Here is a 19404-nt window from a genome sequence, read left to right on the forward strand (position 1 = left end):
ATGCCTCGTAATATCCTTTCAGGTACAGTGTCTGGCTCATTTTACAAGTCTTATGAAATTGGTAAATCAAGGCCTAGGGAGAAAATCTAGATGGTGACCTCTGTGATTCCCTGGTTTCTCAGTTTTCCAGAAATGATATACTTGTCCTGGCTTTCCAGAATTTAATTACTCACACTCAAAGTCATATCTCTGTAAACAAAATAAAATCTAAACCCTGAGAGGCTGAATGTAAGCTATGCAAGCTTTCTAATCTTCACATTAGCCCCCTTTCCCTCTCCCAAACCCAGAAACCTTGAAACATACTTTGAATAAATAATAGTCTGGTAAGAGTATTATTATGTCAGTTATATCAATTATATTAGTTAACCTGCAGTATATAGTAAAACTCTTAAAAGTGAGCTAAGCAATACTATCAAGAAGACTTTAAAGAGGGAATTTGTGCTACAAAATAGAGTAATTGGAAAAACATGGATTTTGGAGTTAAGCAGGCCTAAATCTGAACATGATTGCCAGTTATACATTGTATATCCTTAGACAGGTTTATTTAATTTTTCAGAGCCTCTGTTTTGTCATCTGAAAATGGTAATATTCCCTACCTCACAGAATTATTTAAGCAGTCAAATAGTATTAATTGCTGCAATTTTAATATTATTAAAATCTCTTTTTATGTGTAGATTCCAAATGTGGTACCTTTTCAAGGTGATGTCTTTCATCCTAATTCTTGGAACTACTCATGGTGTCTTTAGAAAACAAAGATCTGTGAACCCTGAAGCAAATATGAATATTGTAAGTTGCTAGGACATAAATGTTAAGCTAATAAAGTAATGGGGAATGCTACTCTGTTTTGAGGGGTTTTATTTGAACAGTTCTACAGTCAGTTTGTATCTCTGCATTCATGTATTTTGAATATGGGTCAACTAATATTTCTCATCTGCTATCCTATAGCTTTCAGTTTCCATTTCTGCTTTATTCTGTGTCTGAAATGAAAATATGCATAAACATACCATTTCTCTATTCTATATATGCATTTACACAAAAATATGTATATATTCTTAGCTATATATATAAACAAACAAGCACTTGTGGGTAAACATATTTTAAAATTGTATATTGGTATGTAGGTAAAACTATGATTAGTAGTCAGAAAAAAATAATTGGTTAGTTCTTGAGATATCTCCTTGAATGCAGGGGCTTTAATTTTTTGTTGTTGCTGTTTTATTTATCTATGAACCCCTGGTATATAAGACTGATGCTTAGTAGATGTTCTATAAATATTTATTACTGAATTAATCAGTGAATTAGTGAAAATAAAAAAATACATAGGTTTAAGATGGAGAATACAAAGATTCATTATTACATTAATGTGTGTTTGTGTGTGCTAGTCATGTCCTACTCTTCGTGACCCTATGGATTATAGCCCACCAGGCTCCTCTGTCCATGGGATTAGGTTAGATTAATTAGGTTACATTAATTCACTGACGGTCTTATTCTAAAAGGTTTGCTTTTTCCTTATCTAGAGTCAAATTATTTCCTACTGGGGCTACCCAGATGAAGAGTATGATATTACAACTGAAGACGGTTATATCCTTGGCCTTTATAGAATTCCCTATGGGAAGACAAACAGTGAAAACAATTCAGGTAACACTCAGTTCAAGGTAAATTGGTGACTATCTGAACCTCTTAATTTCTCCATTTCTTCTCAGTGAGTTTAGAACAAGAAAAGGGTTTAAAGATTAAGTGAACAGTTAACTTCTCATGCATATCTCTATATGCCCCAGAAAGAGAATCTGACTCTCCTTTAGCTCCCTATTCAGAGTGGTTTTAATGTATGGTGGAACACATGTTGCTCCTCCCAAGTTTCCTTTGTGGATCCCCATACTCATACATGTCAATTACCTAGAATTTTCTGTGTTTAATGAGGGGTTAGAAATGCTCTGAAACACAGTAGTTTTATTCTGTAGGTTTGAAGTATGGCTGGTAAAAATTTCTTTCTTTGTGCCTGTGAATCTCTCCTCTAGTAATAGCAAAGAGATGAGTTTGGTAGCAGCCTCATGGCTCTTTACTCCAGTACTACATACACTACTGTCAGCAGAATGAGATGCTGAAAAACACACTAGAATTTGTCACTAGGGTCATATTAATAATTCTAGATGTACCACTTACTAGCACAATATGTAACTGACTACTTTTCTTATTTGTCTAACTGTTGCAAAAAAAAAAAAAAACAGAGAATTTTCCTTTTCTCCTTAAAGTTTTCCCTTGAAAAAATTGTTTCTCATATTTTAAAACACTCTGTCAAGTTCTCGTTTTGAACATTATGGTACATTTCAGAGAAAATTCTTTAATTTTGAATAGCCTCTACCAATATAATTTTTGATCCGTATAGAGGTCACATCTACTAGGCAGAAAATTTTGACATAATTATTGTAATCATTCCTCAGGGTTTGACTCAATTTTTCAAACACTGTAATAAAAGAATTAAAGATAATTTTAAAATATAGTAAGTACCTTAGAGTTCTCTAGAAGCAGCCCTGAGACAAGGATATAGGCGCATGTAATTTACTGATTGGAACACTTTCATGAGAAGATAATGTGGACAAGAAGGGAAGGCAGGGGAAGGAGCTAAGGAAGGATGAGACTCAGCTAATACAATGTTGTCTCAGAGGAGTTTATGAATCCCTGAATTGCACTGCACACATGGTCCCACCTTGAAGTTAGGGGGCTAGATTTTTTACATTCTTGTATCAGTGAGTCACTGCCAGAAGGGCATCCATAGAAAGAAATAAAATCTGGTGGAGGAAATTCCCCTTAGCCTGGGGGCAGTTCCACACAGAAAGGGGCAATAGTGAACCCTTCAAAAGCACCAGTCACAATAGCTGGAAGAATGACTCAGCTGCTTAACAAAGGCAATCTAGGTGTGACACTAAAATGATCTAGTCAAAGGTACCTCTTGCACTGCTCAGATCTACATGTTTTTCACATTAAGTTTATTTCATCTGCTATTACATTTAATCCTAATGCCATATCTGGTATTCATACATCCCTCCCTCCACTACCCACTGTAAATTTCTCTTCCTCTTGGCTGTCTTTCTGTATTTGATAAACCAGGTCTTTATCCCTAAGGGCTACTATGTCCCTAATATGTCATAGTTGCCATACTTGCACATTTACAGTTAAAACAAGTCATAGGAGTAACAAAAGATGCCTATGTGTATCATTTCAATACCAAATATGTTTTCCCAATTTTTCCCAATAAAGACTTATATATCAGCAGCCCTACCTCTCTGTGATGATCAAGGCCAGTTATTCCAGATCTAGGGTTGGTCTGCACTGTCAGAGAGTCTGTACAAACCATTCATAACTTTCCTGTATCATCACAAGAAATGTAATATTTTAGCCATTAAAGTGCCATAATATGCAAGGTTTTTTCAATATTCCAGCTACAATGCCTGGATTCAGTAATGATAATAATGATGTGGATTATGTGTGAAGGGCAATTTGGAGTAAAACAAAGTTATCAGTGAGTACACATTATGTTATTCAAAGCTGTTGCCTCTCAAAAACTTTGGAAGTATAAATGAGAGCTCTGGAAACACTGGTGATTAAAACAATGGTTCTAGTGATAAAATCTATATTAAATATATCTGTGAAAATGTGAGTATAAAATTATTTTATGAAGTGAGAAAGATGGAGTAATCATATAAAATATATCTTATGTAACATGCTATTTAAAGAAGAGGTGGCAAGAATACACAGAACTGTACAAAAAAGATCTTCATGACCCAGATAATCATGATGGTGTGATCACTCACCTACAGCCAGACATCCTAGAATGCAAAGCCAAGTGGGCTTTAGGAAACATCTCTATGAAAAAAGCTGGTGCAGGTGATGGAATTCCAGTTGAGCTATTTCAAATCCTGAAAGATGATGCTCTGAAAGTGCTGCACTCAATATGCCAGCAAATTTGGAAAACTCAGCAGTGGCCACAGGACTGCAAAAGGTCAGTTTTCACTCCAATCCTAAAGAAAGGCAATGCCAAAGAATGCTCAAACTACTGCACAATTGCACTCATCTCACATACTAGCAAAGTAATGCTCAAAATTCTCCAAGCCAGACTTTAGCAATACAAGGACTGTGAACTTCCAGATGTTAAAGTTGAATTTAGAAAAGGCAGAGGAACCAGAGATCAAATTGTCAACATCTGCTGGATCACTGAAGAAGCAAGAGAGTTCCAGAAAAACATCTACTTCTGCTTTATTGACTATGCCAAAGCCTTTGACTGTGTGGATCACAAGAAACTGTGGAAAATTCTGAAAGAGATGGGAATACCAGACCACCTGACCTGCTTCTTGAGAAATATGTATGCAGCTCAGGAAGCAACAGTTAGAACTGGACATGGGACAACAGACTGGTTCCAAATAGGAAAAGCAGTACATCAAGGCTGTATATTGACACCCTGCTTATTAACTTACATGCAGAGTACATCATGAGAAACGCTGGGCTGGAAGAAGCACAAGCTGGAATCAAGATTGCTGGAAGAAATATCAATAACCTCAGATATGCAGATGCCACCACCCTTATAGCAGAAAGTGAAGAGGAACTAAAAAGCCTCTTGATGAAAGTGAAAGTGGATAGTGAAAAAGTTGGCTTAAAGCTCAACATTCAGAAAACAAAGATCATGGCATCTGGTCCCATCACTTCATGGGAAATAGATGGGGAAACAGTGGAAACAGTGGCAGACTTATTTTGGGGGGCTCCAAAATCACTGCAGATGGTGACTACAGCCATGAAATTAAAAGATGCTTACCTCTTGGAAGGAAAGTTATGACCAATCTAGACAGCATATTAAAAAGCAGAAATATTATTTTGCCAACAAAGGTCCATCTAGTCAAGGCTATGGTTTTTCCAGTGGTCATGTATGGATGTGAGAGTTGGACTGTAAAGAAAGATGAGCACCAAAGAGTTGATGCTTTTGAACTGTGATGTTGGAGAAGACTTTTGAGAGTCCCTTGGACTGCAAGGAGATCCAACCAGTTCATTCTAAAGGAGATCAGTCCTGGGTGTTCATTGGAAGGACTGATGTTGAAGCTGAAACTCCAATATTTTGGCCACCGGATGCGAAGAGCTGACTCATTCGAAAAGACCCTGATGCTGGGAAAGATTGAAGGCAGGAGGAGAAGAGGGCGACAGACGATGAGATGGTTGGATGGCATCACTGACTCAATGGACATGAGTTTGAGTAGGCTCTGGGAATAAGTGATAGACAGGGAGGCCTGGCGTACGGCAGTCCATGGTGTCACAAAGAGTCAGACATGACTGAGCAACTGAACTGAACTGAACAATGCTATTTAAATGAGTCCCCAAGTTACTAAAAGATATTTGAATATTATATATCCTTTAAAATTTGTATGTTTAAGTATGTGTGGGCTAAGTAACTTTAGTCATGACTGACTCTTTGCAACCCTATGGACTGTTGCCCGGCTCTTCTGCCCATGGGGATTCTCCAGGCAAGAATACTGCAGCAGGTTGCCATGCCCTCTTCCAGGAGACCTCTTGGACCCAGGGATCAAACCCACATCTCTTACTTTTCCTGCATTCTCAGGCCAGTCCTTTACCACTAGTGGCACCTGGGAAGCCCATGTTTATGTATGTGACATGACCTAATTGCCCGCTTGGTCATATGAAAGAAATTCATTAGTGAACAACTCTGACATAAAATCAGATTAAAACATGTAAAACTTACCCTATTTATACAATTTAAAAAATTTTTATCCTATAAGATTAAATTTGAGGTGAGATACTCATGTAGACACTACAATATTTTAAAAGAAATTTTCTACATTTTTTTTCCAGTACAGAGACTTGCTGTATACTTGCAACATGGTTTGCTCACATCTGCCAGCAGCTGGATTTCCAATCTTCCTAATAACAGCCTAGGCTTCCTTCTGGCAGATGCTGGTTATGATGTGTGGATGGGGAACAGCAGAGGGACTACCTGGTCCCGAAAACACGTGTACCTAAAACAAATTCCAAAGAATTCTGGGCTTTCAGGTACAGAAAAAACCGAGCAATATTTTGTTGTATAAGTGTATTGGACTGTTTTCTTCTTTTTGAATGAAATGAAATGAAACATAAGTCTTTTTTTTCTCAACTCAGGGCTCTCAAAAGACTATTAAAATTTATATAAATTTTACCTGGAAAATTAAAGAGTACTTATTTGATTTTAGCTTATTTCTCATTTTTAAGCAGTAAGCTTTACTGACTACTCTACATTTTTTCTCTCTGTAAACTATATATTTAGTCTAGTTCACTGTACTTAGAATATACAATCACCTTCTTCATAAAACTGTCTTGTGGCTATATTATTTCCTTAACTTTGTGCTCTCACAGAAGTCTCTAGTCAATAGATAAATTATATTATCTAACTTATTGATAGTACCCAAGGAGAGTTGAAAAATGCTTTAAATATATTTACCTAATCAATATCTTCAAATGTTAACATAACAATAGTAGAACATACATTATTATTTTCTTTTTTCTTTTGTAGCTTTGATGAGATGGCAAAATATGACCTTCCAGCCTCCATTGATTTCATTGTGAAGCAAACCCAACAAGAGCAAATATTTTATGTAGGCCATTCACAAGGCACTACCATTGGTATGGCAAGAAATATCATTGCTGCTATCATTTTATTACACTTTTAAAGTTTGTAGATATATTCTTAAGGATATAGGTCAGCTTCTAGACCTGCAAGTGAACCAAAGCAGGACTGAGAGACATATATATAGAGCAGTGCCCTGGAAGATTATATCCTGTTTTAATTCTATATTGTATTCTCTAGTCACAAAGAATTAACTGTAAAAACAAGGTTTTGTTTGTTTGCATTGTATAAAAGCTGGATATCCATCTAAGTAGCACAATGAAGTCATAGCTGTCATTTATTCCACACATAGAAATTGTATAAATATTTTTCTTTTAAAAATCAAGCACAGGGATTTATGAGTAAGAAGTTTTAAAAGGGTGCTTGGATTTTTACATTTAGGACACATTAAACTTAAGAATGTTTAAATGTTCTCTGTGAAAAGAAGAGAAGCAAAAAGCAAAGGAGAAAAGGAAAGATAGAAGCATCTGAATGCAGAGTTCCAAAGAATAGCAAGAAGAAATAAGAAAGCCTTCCTCAGATATCAATGCAAAGAAATACAGGAAAAGAACAGAATGGAAACACTAGAGATCTCTTCAAGAAAATCAGAGATACCAAGGGAACATTTCATGCAAAGATGGGCTCGATAAAGGACAGAAATGGTATGGACCTAACAGAAGCAGCAGATATTAAGAAGAGGTGGCAAGAATACACAGAAGAACTGTACAAAAAAGATCTTCATGATCCAGATAATCACGATGGTGTGATCACTCACCTAGAGCCAGACATCCTGGAATGTGAAGTCAAGTGGGCCTTAGAAAGCATCACTATGAACAAAGCTAGTGGAAGTGATGGAATTCTAGTTGAGCTATTTCAAATCCTGAAAGATGATGCTGTGAAAGTGCTGCACTCAATATGCCAACAAATTTGGAAAACTCAGCAGTGGCCACAGGACTGCAAAAGGTCAGTTTTCACTCTAATCCCAAAGAAAGGCAATGCCAAAGAATACTCAAACTACCACACAAATTGCACTCATCTCACATGCTAGTAAAGTAATGCTTAAAATTCTCCAAGCCAGGCTTCAGCAATATGTGAACCGTGAACTTCCTGATGTTCAAGCTGGTTTTAGAGAAGGCAGAGGAACCAGAGATCAAATTGCCAACATCCGCTGGATCATCGAAAAAGCAAGAGAGTTCCAGAAAAAGATCTATTTGTGCTTTATTGACTATGCCAAAGCCTTTGTCTGTGTGAAACTGGAAAATTCAGAAAGAGAAGGGAATACCAGACCACCTGACCTGCCTCTTGAGAAACCTATATGCAGGTTAGGAAGCAACAGTTAGAACTGGACATGGAACAACAGACTGGGTCCAAATAGGAAAAGGAGTACATCATTGCTGCATATTGTCACCCTGCTTATTTAACTTCTGTGCAGAGCACATCATGAGAAATGCTGGGCTGGAAGAAGCACAAGCTGGAATCAAGATTGCTGGAAGAAATATCAATAACCTCAGATATGCAGATGCCACCGCCCTTATGGCAGAAAGTGAAGAGGAACTAAAAAGCCTCTTGATGAAAGTGAAAGTGGAGAGTGAAAAAGTTGGCTTAACATTCAGAAAATGAAGATCATGGCATCTGGTCCCATCACTTCATGGGAAATAGATGGGGAAACAGTGGAAACAGTGTCAGACTTTATTTTTGGGGACTCCAAAATCACTGCAGACGGTGATTGCACCCATGAAATTAAAAGACGCTTACTCCTTGGAAGAAAAGTTATGACCAACCTCGATAGCATATTCAAAAGCAGAGACATTACTTTGCCAACTAAGGTCCGATTGACTAGGCTATGATTTTTCCAGTGGTCATGTTTGGATGTGAGAGTTGGACTGTGAAGAAAGCTGAGCGCCAAAGAATTGATGCTTTTGAACTGTGGTGTTGGAGAAGACTCTTGAGAGTCCCTTGGACTGCAAGGAGATCCAACCAGTCCATTCTGAAGGAGATCAACCCTGGGATTTCCTTGGAAGGAATGATGCTGAGGCTGAAATTCCAATACTTTGGCCACCTCATGCAAAGAGTTGACTCATTGGAAAAGACTCTGATGCTGGGAGGGATTGTGGGCAGGAGGAGAAGGGGACGACAGAGGATGAGATGGCTGGATGGCATCACTGACTTGGTGGACGTGAGTCTGAGTGAACTCCGGGAGTTAGTGATGGACAGGGAGGCCTGGCGTGCTGCGATTCATGGGGTTGCAAAGAGTCGGACATGACTGAGCAACTCAACTGAACTGAACTGAAACTTAAGAAATGAACAAAGGTGAAGAAATCCTTCCTATATTTAAAGATGACTAGAAAAGAACTTTCATCCTTTTACAATACTTAACACTTGTATCTAATGTGTATCAATTTTGCTTTCAGAAAAATATTCCTTAAAATTTAATGTAATTCTTTTCCATGGTACCATAAAACTTAATCTTTCTACTTGGGAAGCAGAAAAGTCTACTGTATAATAGAAGCCGATGTTAAATGAGTTTTTTCTAAACTGTAGAGTAACGTCTAGATTGTATTGATCATCATCATTTCATCTAGACCATAAGACTATTATCTAGACTGAAGAGTATGAAGTATTTCTTATAGCAATCATCCACTTTCTACCAGAAAAATTATGTTGAATAACAATTGCATTCCATTTCTTATAGACATTTTCTCTGAAATTTATTAACCATGTGTGAATTTTAATCCAAGTTTTCATCAGCTGTTCAGTTGTATGGAACCAAGAATCCTAGGAGATAATCAAATAAGAAAAAAATGAGTGATGTGCCAGAGCTTATTGACTCACAGTTTGATATGATATATAATTCTTTGCTTCTTTGACTTCTCAGAACCCAGGGAAAAAAGAACTAATAAAAATAGAGGTGATGTGCAGTTACATAGCTTGATAAGTTATCAAAAAAAAAAAACTTCTATTTGTCATATTAATTACTCTGAATTATCAATAGAATATTGTGTTTAGTAGCCTCTGTTCAAGAAGGCAAGGAAATTTTTAATTAAAAGTAAATATTAAAACAATTTGATATTTATTGAATTTCTCACCTAAAGTAGATTCATCTATCTGAAAAATTCACTTACATCATTTTTGCCATTGCCAGTTATACTAATGTATAATAGCAAATATTTCTGATTTTAAACTATGGTGTTATAAAACTGATTTATTGCTGAATTATCCTCATTTACAATCTACACATTTGTTTTCGATCCTAATAACCAGCATTATGTTGTAATCAATATGCATGTCTCATTATGGGTAGTCAATAACTGATATATAAATTAAGAAATGAATTAGTAAATTAATTATTGAACTTACCATTGTCATTTCTTACATGATCATAATTAAGAATAGTTTATTTATATCTTATTTTCTTTCAGCTTTCATAACATTTTCCACAATACCAAAGATAGCTGATAGAATCAAAGTATTTTTTGCCTTAGCCCCAGTTTTTTCCATTAAATACTCAGAAAGCCCTTTAATTAAAATGGCATACAACTGGAAGTCACTGATCAAGGTATGTTATTTCTTCCCTTTTTGTAGTTGACAATCCAAAATGATAATGATGCTCTGCTTTCAAAATAAAAGGTCTTAGCTATGTTTGCACAGCCACATGTATGATTTGAATTTTTTGGCTTCATTTACACTGGATTCTTGCCTTTGTTTCTACACAGGAATAAGATTTTACTTATGATACTTTTGGATGACTCATTGTATAAGAAATTCATTAATCAAATTGTCTCTATATATTGCTCTCAAATTTCATCCCTTAATTTAAATGTTTGAAACAGTAAGATAATGTATTTGGTTGTAAATATAGTGAACTCACCACATCAATTTTTGATTAAATTGTTTTAGTCTTCCAAACATGAATAGAGTAAATTTATTTTACATCTTTTTTCTGGCAGCAAAGAGTTCTTACCTAATACCTCCTTTAAAAGATTTGTTGGCTCAAAGCTGTGTCCACTGAAGATTTTTGGTAAGATTTGTCGTGATGTCTTGTTTATGATAAGTGGGTATGACCTAAAGAACTTAAATACGGTGAGAACAAGTTGTATTTAAAATATATTTTGCCAATTTTTAGAAAGCAGCTTTTAATAGTGCTTATTCTATGCTTTGTGTATCATTTTATGTTTTATCCATTTACTCTTGAAGTTAGATTCTTAGCCTTTCTAATATTGTGACTGTACCAACATTAAGAAACTAATTTGTATTAGCATGCTGGGATTTTTTTTACTTCCATATTTTTCTTAATCTCTGTAAAGAATAGAGACTAGCTACAGCTATAGTTATCTTTATTAGTCTTTGCAATTAGATGTTAGCTGTCTGATGTTTCATGTATTTGTCTTCCATTCACTGTCTTACATAACTCTTCCTCTTATATCCTGATTCCCAACACTTTTCCACTTCCTTGATTTTTCCATAATCAAGGTTCCTGGCAATTAACTTATATGCTTTTGGCATTCATCAAAATTACTGGGGTGGGAAACTCTGTAGGTACTCAAGCTACTATTAGAAGGTCATTTGTATTGATTGTATATAAATTCTCTTAAAGATGCAAGGTTTTATCAGCACACTAAATTAAAAAACCCAAATTTGGAAAAAGCAGTTTTTTGTGGCATTTGGACTAGCTTATTGATTCTTGCTCCTGGGCCTTTAAAGAAAGTTCTTAATGAGAACCAATATATCTGTTCATAAGAAAATAGGTATTCTCTTCATTTCCAAGCACATTTTCATACCACAAGAATATATGTTGATTTTTTTTTTAACCTCAAGAAGGTCTTATTGCAAGTTTCAGACAATTACAGATATTTGAAAGAAACACTAATATTCTTCATAATAGAAGAAAAGAACTCCATTCTCTCCCTTTTCCCCAAAGATATGAAAAGCATAATTTTCTGTCATAGAAGATTACCTTTTTAAAAAGGCCTCTCATATTCTTCTATCTAGTGTTATATATCTACCATAGAATGTCTAGAAACATCATAAATATAATCTTTATTTCTGCTTGCCTTTCTTAGTTATTCTATGTCTTGGATAGTATATTTGGCTATTGATGTCTTTATTGTAATTATAATGTCTTTGAGAACTCTTTTGTAGGTGGACTATTCAGTTCAGTTCAGTTCAGTCGCTCAGTCATGTCCGACTCTTTGTGACCCCATGAATCGCAGCACCCCAGGCATCTCTATCCATCACCAACTCCCGGAGTTCACTCAGACTCACGTCCATCGAGTCAGTGATGCCATCCAGCCATCTCATCCTCTGTCGTCCCCTTCTCCTCCTGCCCCCAATCCCTCCCAGCATCAGAGTCTTTTCCAATGAGTCAACTCTTCACATGAGGTGGCCAAAGTACTGGAATTTCAGCTTTAGCATCATTCCTTCCAAAGAAATCCCAGGGCTGATCTCCTTCAGAATGGACTGGTTGGATCTCCTTGCAGTAGGAAAGCTTATATTCTAACTTCTTAGCCATTAAATTTGTGAGTCCCCTGTCTGGGACAAAAGTTGACAGTGTCATCAATTGCAATTAATTGTGTACTAAGTTATCTAGGATTGGGAAAGTTTGAAGTGAAAAAATTCACACACAGTGTGTATGGGAACAGTAAGAGTGATAGTTCAGTTTGATTCAGTTCTTTTTTTTCTTTAATTCAGTCCTTTTGATCCTATCAAGATCGATGGGGAAATTAGGATCTGACTTGAAATTTCTTTCCTGTAGGCAGTATGAAAAACCAGAAGAGAATCTTGCAGTTTGCAGATAGGCAGTGCCTAGAATCAGGCCAATGTCACTCAGTGAACTGAATGGAAGTTATCATGCAAGGAAGATTAGGTAGCAAAAACTCTCATCAATGTAATTTGGAAAATATGTCATCAAACAACCCAGAATTTTGACTTTGTCCAGTTCTTGTAATTCAGTTTACTGATTATTTCTTTCATGGATTGTGTCTTTGGTACTGTATCTGAAAAGTCATTGCCACACTCAAGTTGTCTAGTTTTTTTTCCTGTGTTATCTTTTAGAAGTTTTATAGTTTAGCATTTCCCATTTAGACCTGTGGTCTATTCTGAGTCATTTTTTGTGAAGGATGTAAAGTCTGTGTCTAGATTCTTCCCCCCCCACCCCCCGCCCTCCATGTGATATCCACTTGTTCCAACACCATTTATTGAAAAGATTATCATTTTCCTATTACATTGCCTTTGTTTTTTGGTCAAAGATCAGGTAACTGTGTTTCTAGGGGTCTATTTCTCGGCTCTGTATTCAGCTCTATCTATCTATCTGTCCACTCTTTCACCAATACTACACGGTCTTGATTAGTGTAGCTTTATATTAATAATGTCTTGAGGTTATGTCTCGTCAGTCCTCCCTTTAATAATTGTGTTGGCTATTTTTGGATCTTTTGTCTCTCTACATAAACTTTGGAAGAGGTTTGTCAGTATCATAAACATAATTTGTTGAGGTTTTAGTAAGGATTACATTGACCTTATATATCTTATTCACTGATGCAGGTTCCCAGGGAATATGTAGGCAATGCAGACCTAGGTTACAGATTGGCATGAGCACAGCTGTATTTCTGATTAAGCTTTACTTTGAGTTGTGTAGAACTTTGGGACCCCAGTTTATTATGGAAAGAATTTCTTTTTAAACTTTACCACTGTCCTCAAAAAGTCCTGGGCTGATTTTTGCTATCCTTAACTAGTTATCTTTTTGCCTTTTCATACTGCTCATGGGGTTTTCATGGCAAGAATACTGAAGTGGTTTGCAATTCCCTTCTCTAGGACAGGAAAGCCTGGTGTGCTGCAGTTCAGGGGGACATGACTGAGCGACTAAACTGAACTGATTTCTTAAAATGAAACTTTAAATTTTCTAGGATTGGCAGATAAACTTAAGTGACTTTAGTACATTGCTCTTCTTTTTAAATTCTCTTTCTTTTCTCTTCCATTTATCCTGATAATTTCTTTCTATCTTTTCAGTTCTTTAGTGCTTTCAAAAGGTGTGTGTTACATCAGTTTTGATTGTTTTCAGTATGGATGATGGATCTCAGCACTTAGAAATCCAATAATATCTTCTATATTAATGCAAAATTTACATTTAATAAGTACATTTTTAATGTATTTAAGTTAAATATAATTTGTTTTATTAACACTATTTATTATAAATTAAATTTCCTTGACATTTTTTAGTTTAATAAATATCAAAGATTATTTTTTCTGGTTGGAAGAATAAAAATAATGTTTTAAACCCTCAGAGTCGTGTGGATGTGTACATGTCACAAAACCCAGCAGGAACATCTGTTCAAAATATGCTCCACTGGAGTCAGGTACACTAAAATACATTTTAAAGTGCATTTTGGTAAAATTTTATTTAAACTGCTTGCAGCTTATCTCACCATTCTAGTGATCTGGCCATTGCCATAGAATGATACATTTAGAAGGATACATTGAAATTATTAAAAATATCTATGATTCTTAAAAGTTTATAATATATGTTAATAATAGAATCTATTAGATCCTCAGTTTAGGCAATAAGATCAGTATGGTTATTTTCTATTTTACAAATGAGAAAATGTTCATTCAGAACAGTAGGCAAGGGATCAACTAGGCTATGCTCAAGATTTAATATGCCCATATATTTAAAACTTTTTCTTAAAAAACAAAACAAATAAACCAAAAAACTAAGACAAGAACAGAGGTCTCTTAATACCTACTCTTTCACTAGATTATACTTTCTCCTCTGTTAAATTATGAACTCCATGAAGACCATGACCAAGTTTTGTTCAGTTATCTATTGCAAAACTATGTTTGTGGCATATAGTAGATACTGAAGAATATTTGTTGAGTGAATATTGATAAAGGAAAATTCCATATGAATGCCATCTTAACGTTGAGAGCCAAGATAAAATAGAAATATATATGCTTGAGATCAAAATATAAGATATTGAATTCTTTCTCAAAATCTTACTGGCAGTAGGATGTTAAATAAGATCATTAAATCTTTATGAATTCAGTTTCTTTAATTTTAAAAATAGAACTAATAATCGTGCTCTCACCTAACAAAAATAACTATGAGAATTAAATAGGATAATGATTATGAGAGCATCTTTAAATTTAATGAACACTAGAAACATTTAAAGAATTACTAGTATTGATAAGACACTAATGAAAGAAATCAAAGATGACATAAAACAGATGGAGAGATATTCCATGTTCCTGGGTAGGAAGAATCAATATTGTGAAAATGACCATACTACCAAATGCAATCTACAGATTCAATGTGATCCCTATCAAATTACCAACGGCAGTTTTCACAGCACTAGAACAAAAAATTTCACAATTCATATGGAAACACAAAGGACCCATGAATAGCCAAAGCAGTCTTGAGAAAGAAGAATGGAGCTGGAGGCATCAACCTTCCTGACTTCAAATTATACTACAAAGCTACACTCATCAAGACAGTATGGTACTGGCACAAAAGCAGAAATATAGACCGATGCAACAAGATAGAAAGCCCAGAAATAAACCCATGCACCTATCAGTTCAGTTCAGTTCAATCGCTCAGTCATGTCCGACTCTTTGCGACCCCAGGAATCGCAGCATGCCAGGCCTCCCTGTCCATCACCATCTCCCAGAGTTCACTCAGACTCACATCCATCGAGTCTGTGATGCCATCCAGCCATCTCATCCTCGGTCGCCCCCTTCTCCTCCTGCCCCCAATCCCTCCCAGCATCAGAGTATTTCCCAATGAGTTAACTCTTCGCATGAGGTGTCCAAAGTACTGGAGCTTCACCTTTAGCATCATTCCTTCCAAAGAAATCCCAGGGTTGATCTCCTTCAGAATGGACTGGTTGGATCTCCTTGCAGTCCAAGGGACTCTCAAGAGTCTTCTCCAACACCACAGTTCAAACGCATCAATTTTTCGGTGCTCAGCCTTCTTCTCACATCCATACATGACCACAGGAAAAACAATAGCCTTGACTAGACAGACCTTAGTCGGCAAAGTAATGTCTCTGCTTTTGAATATACTATCTAGGCTGGTCATAACTTTTCTTCCAAGAAATATGCATCTTTTCATTTCATGGCTGCAGTCACCATCTGCAGTGATTTTGGAACCCAAAAATATGAAGTCTGACACTATTTCTACTGTTTCCCCATCTATTTCCCATGAAGTGATGGGACCAGATGCCATGATCCTAGTTTTCTGAATGTTGAGCTTTAAGCCAACTTTTTCACTCTCCTCTTTCACTTTCATCAAGAGGCTTTTTAGCTCCTCTTCACTTTCTGCCATAAGGGTGGTGTCATCTGCATATCTGAGGTTATTGCTATTTCTCCTGGCAATCTTGATTCCAGCTTGTGTTTCTTCCAGTCCAGCATTTCTCATAATGTACTCTGCATAGAAGTTAAATAAGCAGGGGTACAATATACAGCCTTGACGTACTCCTTTTCCTATTTGGACCCAGTCTGTTGTCCCATGTCCAGTTCTAACTGTTACTTTCTGACCTGCATACAGGTTTCTCAAGAGGCAGGTTAGGTGGTCTGGTATTCCCATCTCTTTCAGAATTCTCCACAGTTTCTTGTGATCCACACAGTCAAAGGCTTTGGCATAGTCAATAAAGCAGAAATAGTTGTTTTTCTGGAACTTTCTTGCTTTTTCCATGATCCAGCGGATGTTGGCACCTATGGGTACCTTATTTTTTGACAAAGGAGGCACGAATATACAATGAAGCAAAGATAGCCTCTTCAATAAATAGTGCTGGGAAAACTGGTCAGCTACATGTAAAAGAATGAAATTAGAACACTTTCTAACATCAGACACAAATATAAACTCAAAATGGATTAAAGACCTAAATGTAAGACCAGAAACTATAAAACTCTTAGAGGAAAACATAGGCAGAACATTTGATGACATAAAGAAAGATCCTCTATGACCACCTCCTAGAGTAATGGAAATAAAAGCAAAGTAAACAAGTGGGACTTGATTAAACCTAAAAGCTTTTGCACAGGAAAGAAAACTATAAGCAAGCTGAAAATACAACCCTCAGAATGGGAGAAAATAAGAGCAAATGAAACAACTGACAAATGATTAATTTCCAAAATAAACAAGTAGCTTATACAACTCAATACCAGAAAGACAAACAATCCAATCAAAAAGTGGGAAAAAGACCTAAACAGACATTTCTCCAAAGAAGACATACAGATGGTTAACAAACACATTAAAAGATGCTCAACATCACTCATTATTAGAGAAATGCAAATCAAAACCACAATGAGACATCACCTCACAGTGGTCAGAATCAGTTCAGTTCAGTTGCTCAGTCATGTCCGACTCTTTGCGACCCCATGAATCACAGCATGCCAGGCCTCCCTGTCCATCACCATCTCTTGGAGTTCAGTCACACTCACACATCCATCGAGTCAGTGATGCCATCCAGCTATCTCATCCTCTGTCGTCCCCTTCTCCTCCTGCCCCCATTCCTTCCAGCATCAAAGTCTTTTCCAATGAGTCAATTCTTCACATGAGGTGGTCAAAGTACTGGAGCTTCAGCTTTAGCATCACTTCTTCCAAAGAAATCCCAGGGCTGATCTCCTTCAGAATGGACAGGTTGGATCTCCTTGCAGTCCAAGGGACTCTCAAGAGTCTTCTCCAACACCACAGTTCAAAAGCAGCAATTCTTCGGCGCTCAGCCTTCTTCACAGTCCAACTCTCACATCCATACGTGACTACTGAAAAAACCATAGCCTTGATTAGATGGACCTTAGTTGGCAAAGTAATGTCTCTGCTTTTCAATATGCTATCTAGGTTGGTCATAACTTCTCTTCCAAGGAGTAAGCATCTTTTAATTTCATGGCTGCAATCATCATCTGCAGTGATTTTGGAGCCCCCCAAAATAAAGTCCGGCACATTTCCACTGTTTCTCCATCTATTTCCCATGAAGTGATGGGACCAGATGCCATGACCTTCGTTTTCTGAATGTTGAGCTTTAAGCCAGCTTTTCCACTCTCCTTTCACTTTCATCAAGAGGCCTTTTAGTTCTTCCTCACTTTCTGCCATAAGGGTGATGTCATCTGCATATCTGAGGTTATTGCTATTTCTCCTGGCAATCTTGATTCCAGCTTGTGCTTCTTCAGTCCAGTGTTTCTCATGATGTCCTCTGCATAGAAGTTAAACAAGCAGGGTGACAATATACAGCCTTAACGTACTGCTTTTCCTAATTGGACCCAGTCTGTTGTTCCATGTCCAGTTCTAACTGTTGCTTCCTAACCTGCATACAGATTTCTCAAGAGGCAGGTCAGATGGTCTGGTGGTCAGAATGGTCCTCATCAAAAAGTCTACAAACAATAAATGCTAGAGAGGGTGTGGAGAAAAGGGAAAGCTCTTGCACTGTTGGTGAGAATGTAAACTGATACAGCCACTATGGAAGACTGTATGGAGATTCCTTAAGAAACTAGGAATAAAACCATCATATGACCCAGCAATCCCACTTCTAAGCATACACCCTGAGACAACCAAAATTGAAAAAGACATATATATCCCATTGTTCACTGCAGCACCATTTACAATAGCTAGAACATGGAAGCAACGTAGATGTCCATTGACAGATGAATGGATAAAGAAGTTGTGGTATATATGCACAATGTAATATTACTCGGCATAAAAAGAAGTGCATTTGAATCAGTTCTAATGAGGTGGATGAACCTAGAACCTATTATACAGAGTGAAGTGAGTCAGAAAGAGAAAGATAAATACCATATTCTAATGTGTAAAGGAGTACCTGGAATGTTAGGTCCATGAATCAAGGAAAAGGGGACAACAGAGGATGAGATAGTTTACTGGCATCACCAACTCGATGGATGAGTTTGAACAAGGTCTGGAGTTCATGGTGGACAGGGAAACCTGGCATGCTGCATGCAGTCCATGGGTTCACAAAGAGTTGGACACGACTAAACGACTGCAACTGAACACGTTTCAAGGAATGCTTTTAGCTTCTATGTTGAATAGATTATAGTGAAGCAAGAGTATAAGCAATGTGAAAGTCAGATTATTGCAGCAATGCAAAAGAGAATTGATGATAGCTTGCTCTGATATGTTCCCAGTAGAGGTGGTAAAAATTGTTAGATTCTGAATATGCATGTGTATATCGTGAAATTGGAGCCTGCAAAATTTAATGATGGAAATATGAGAATAAAAGAAATGAATCTTAGATGATCCGAAGTGTTTGGACTAAGTAATGAAAAGATGAAATTAATTTTGAAGGAGAGGGAGAAGTTTGATGATGGAATGGGTTTAGAGGAAAGATAGGATGTTCTGTTTTAGAGGTGCTGTTTTAGACATTTAAGTCTTGATTTTGAATAAATTGTGTTTAGAAGTCTAGAGGGCTTTGTGGCAGTTCGGTGGTAAAGAATTCACCTGCATTGCAGGAGCCGCAGGAGACGCCACAGGCGTTTGATCCCTGTGTTGGAAAGATGCCCTGGAGGAGAGCAGGGCTACCTGCTCCAGCATTCTTACCTGGAGAATCCCATTGACAGAGAAGCCTGGTGGGCTACACTCTTAGGGTGACAAAAAGTCAGACGTGCTTGAAGCAACTGAGCAGGAGCCTGATAGGAGTCTAGAATTTAGAGAAGACTTATAAAAGAAGATAAACACTTTGAATATGTATAACATTTAAAGCCAAGAGACTGGATGAGGAAACAAATAGACTGAGTATAAATAGAGAAGAAAAGAGGAGCAAAGATTAAGT

General features: G+C 36.8%; 1 protein-coding gene across 1 annotated transcript in view; it reads left to right on the plus strand.

The window, feature by feature from the left end:
* The first annotated feature begins 681 nt into the window (after positions 1–681).
* The window catches only part of LOC138070522 (lipase member J-like), a 30734-nt gene continuing 12011 nt past the window's right edge, over positions 682–19404 (plus strand). Inside the window, 8 exon segments of the mRNA XM_068961781.1 lie at positions 682–786; positions 1518–1638; positions 5854–6015; positions 6018–6051; positions 6548–6657; positions 10060–10196; positions 10556–10720; positions 13918–13989. Coding sequence (XP_068817882.1) covers positions 682–786; positions 1518–1638; positions 5854–6015; positions 6018–6051; positions 6548–6657; positions 10060–10196; positions 10556–10720; positions 13918–13989 — 906 coding nt within the window.

The sequence above is a fragment of the Capricornis sumatraensis genome, chromosome 23 (genome assembly GCF_032405125.1).
Source record: "Capricornis sumatraensis isolate serow.1 chromosome 23, serow.2, whole genome shotgun sequence".
Lineage (NCBI taxonomy): Eukaryota > Metazoa > Chordata > Mammalia > Artiodactyla > Bovidae > Capricornis > Capricornis sumatraensis.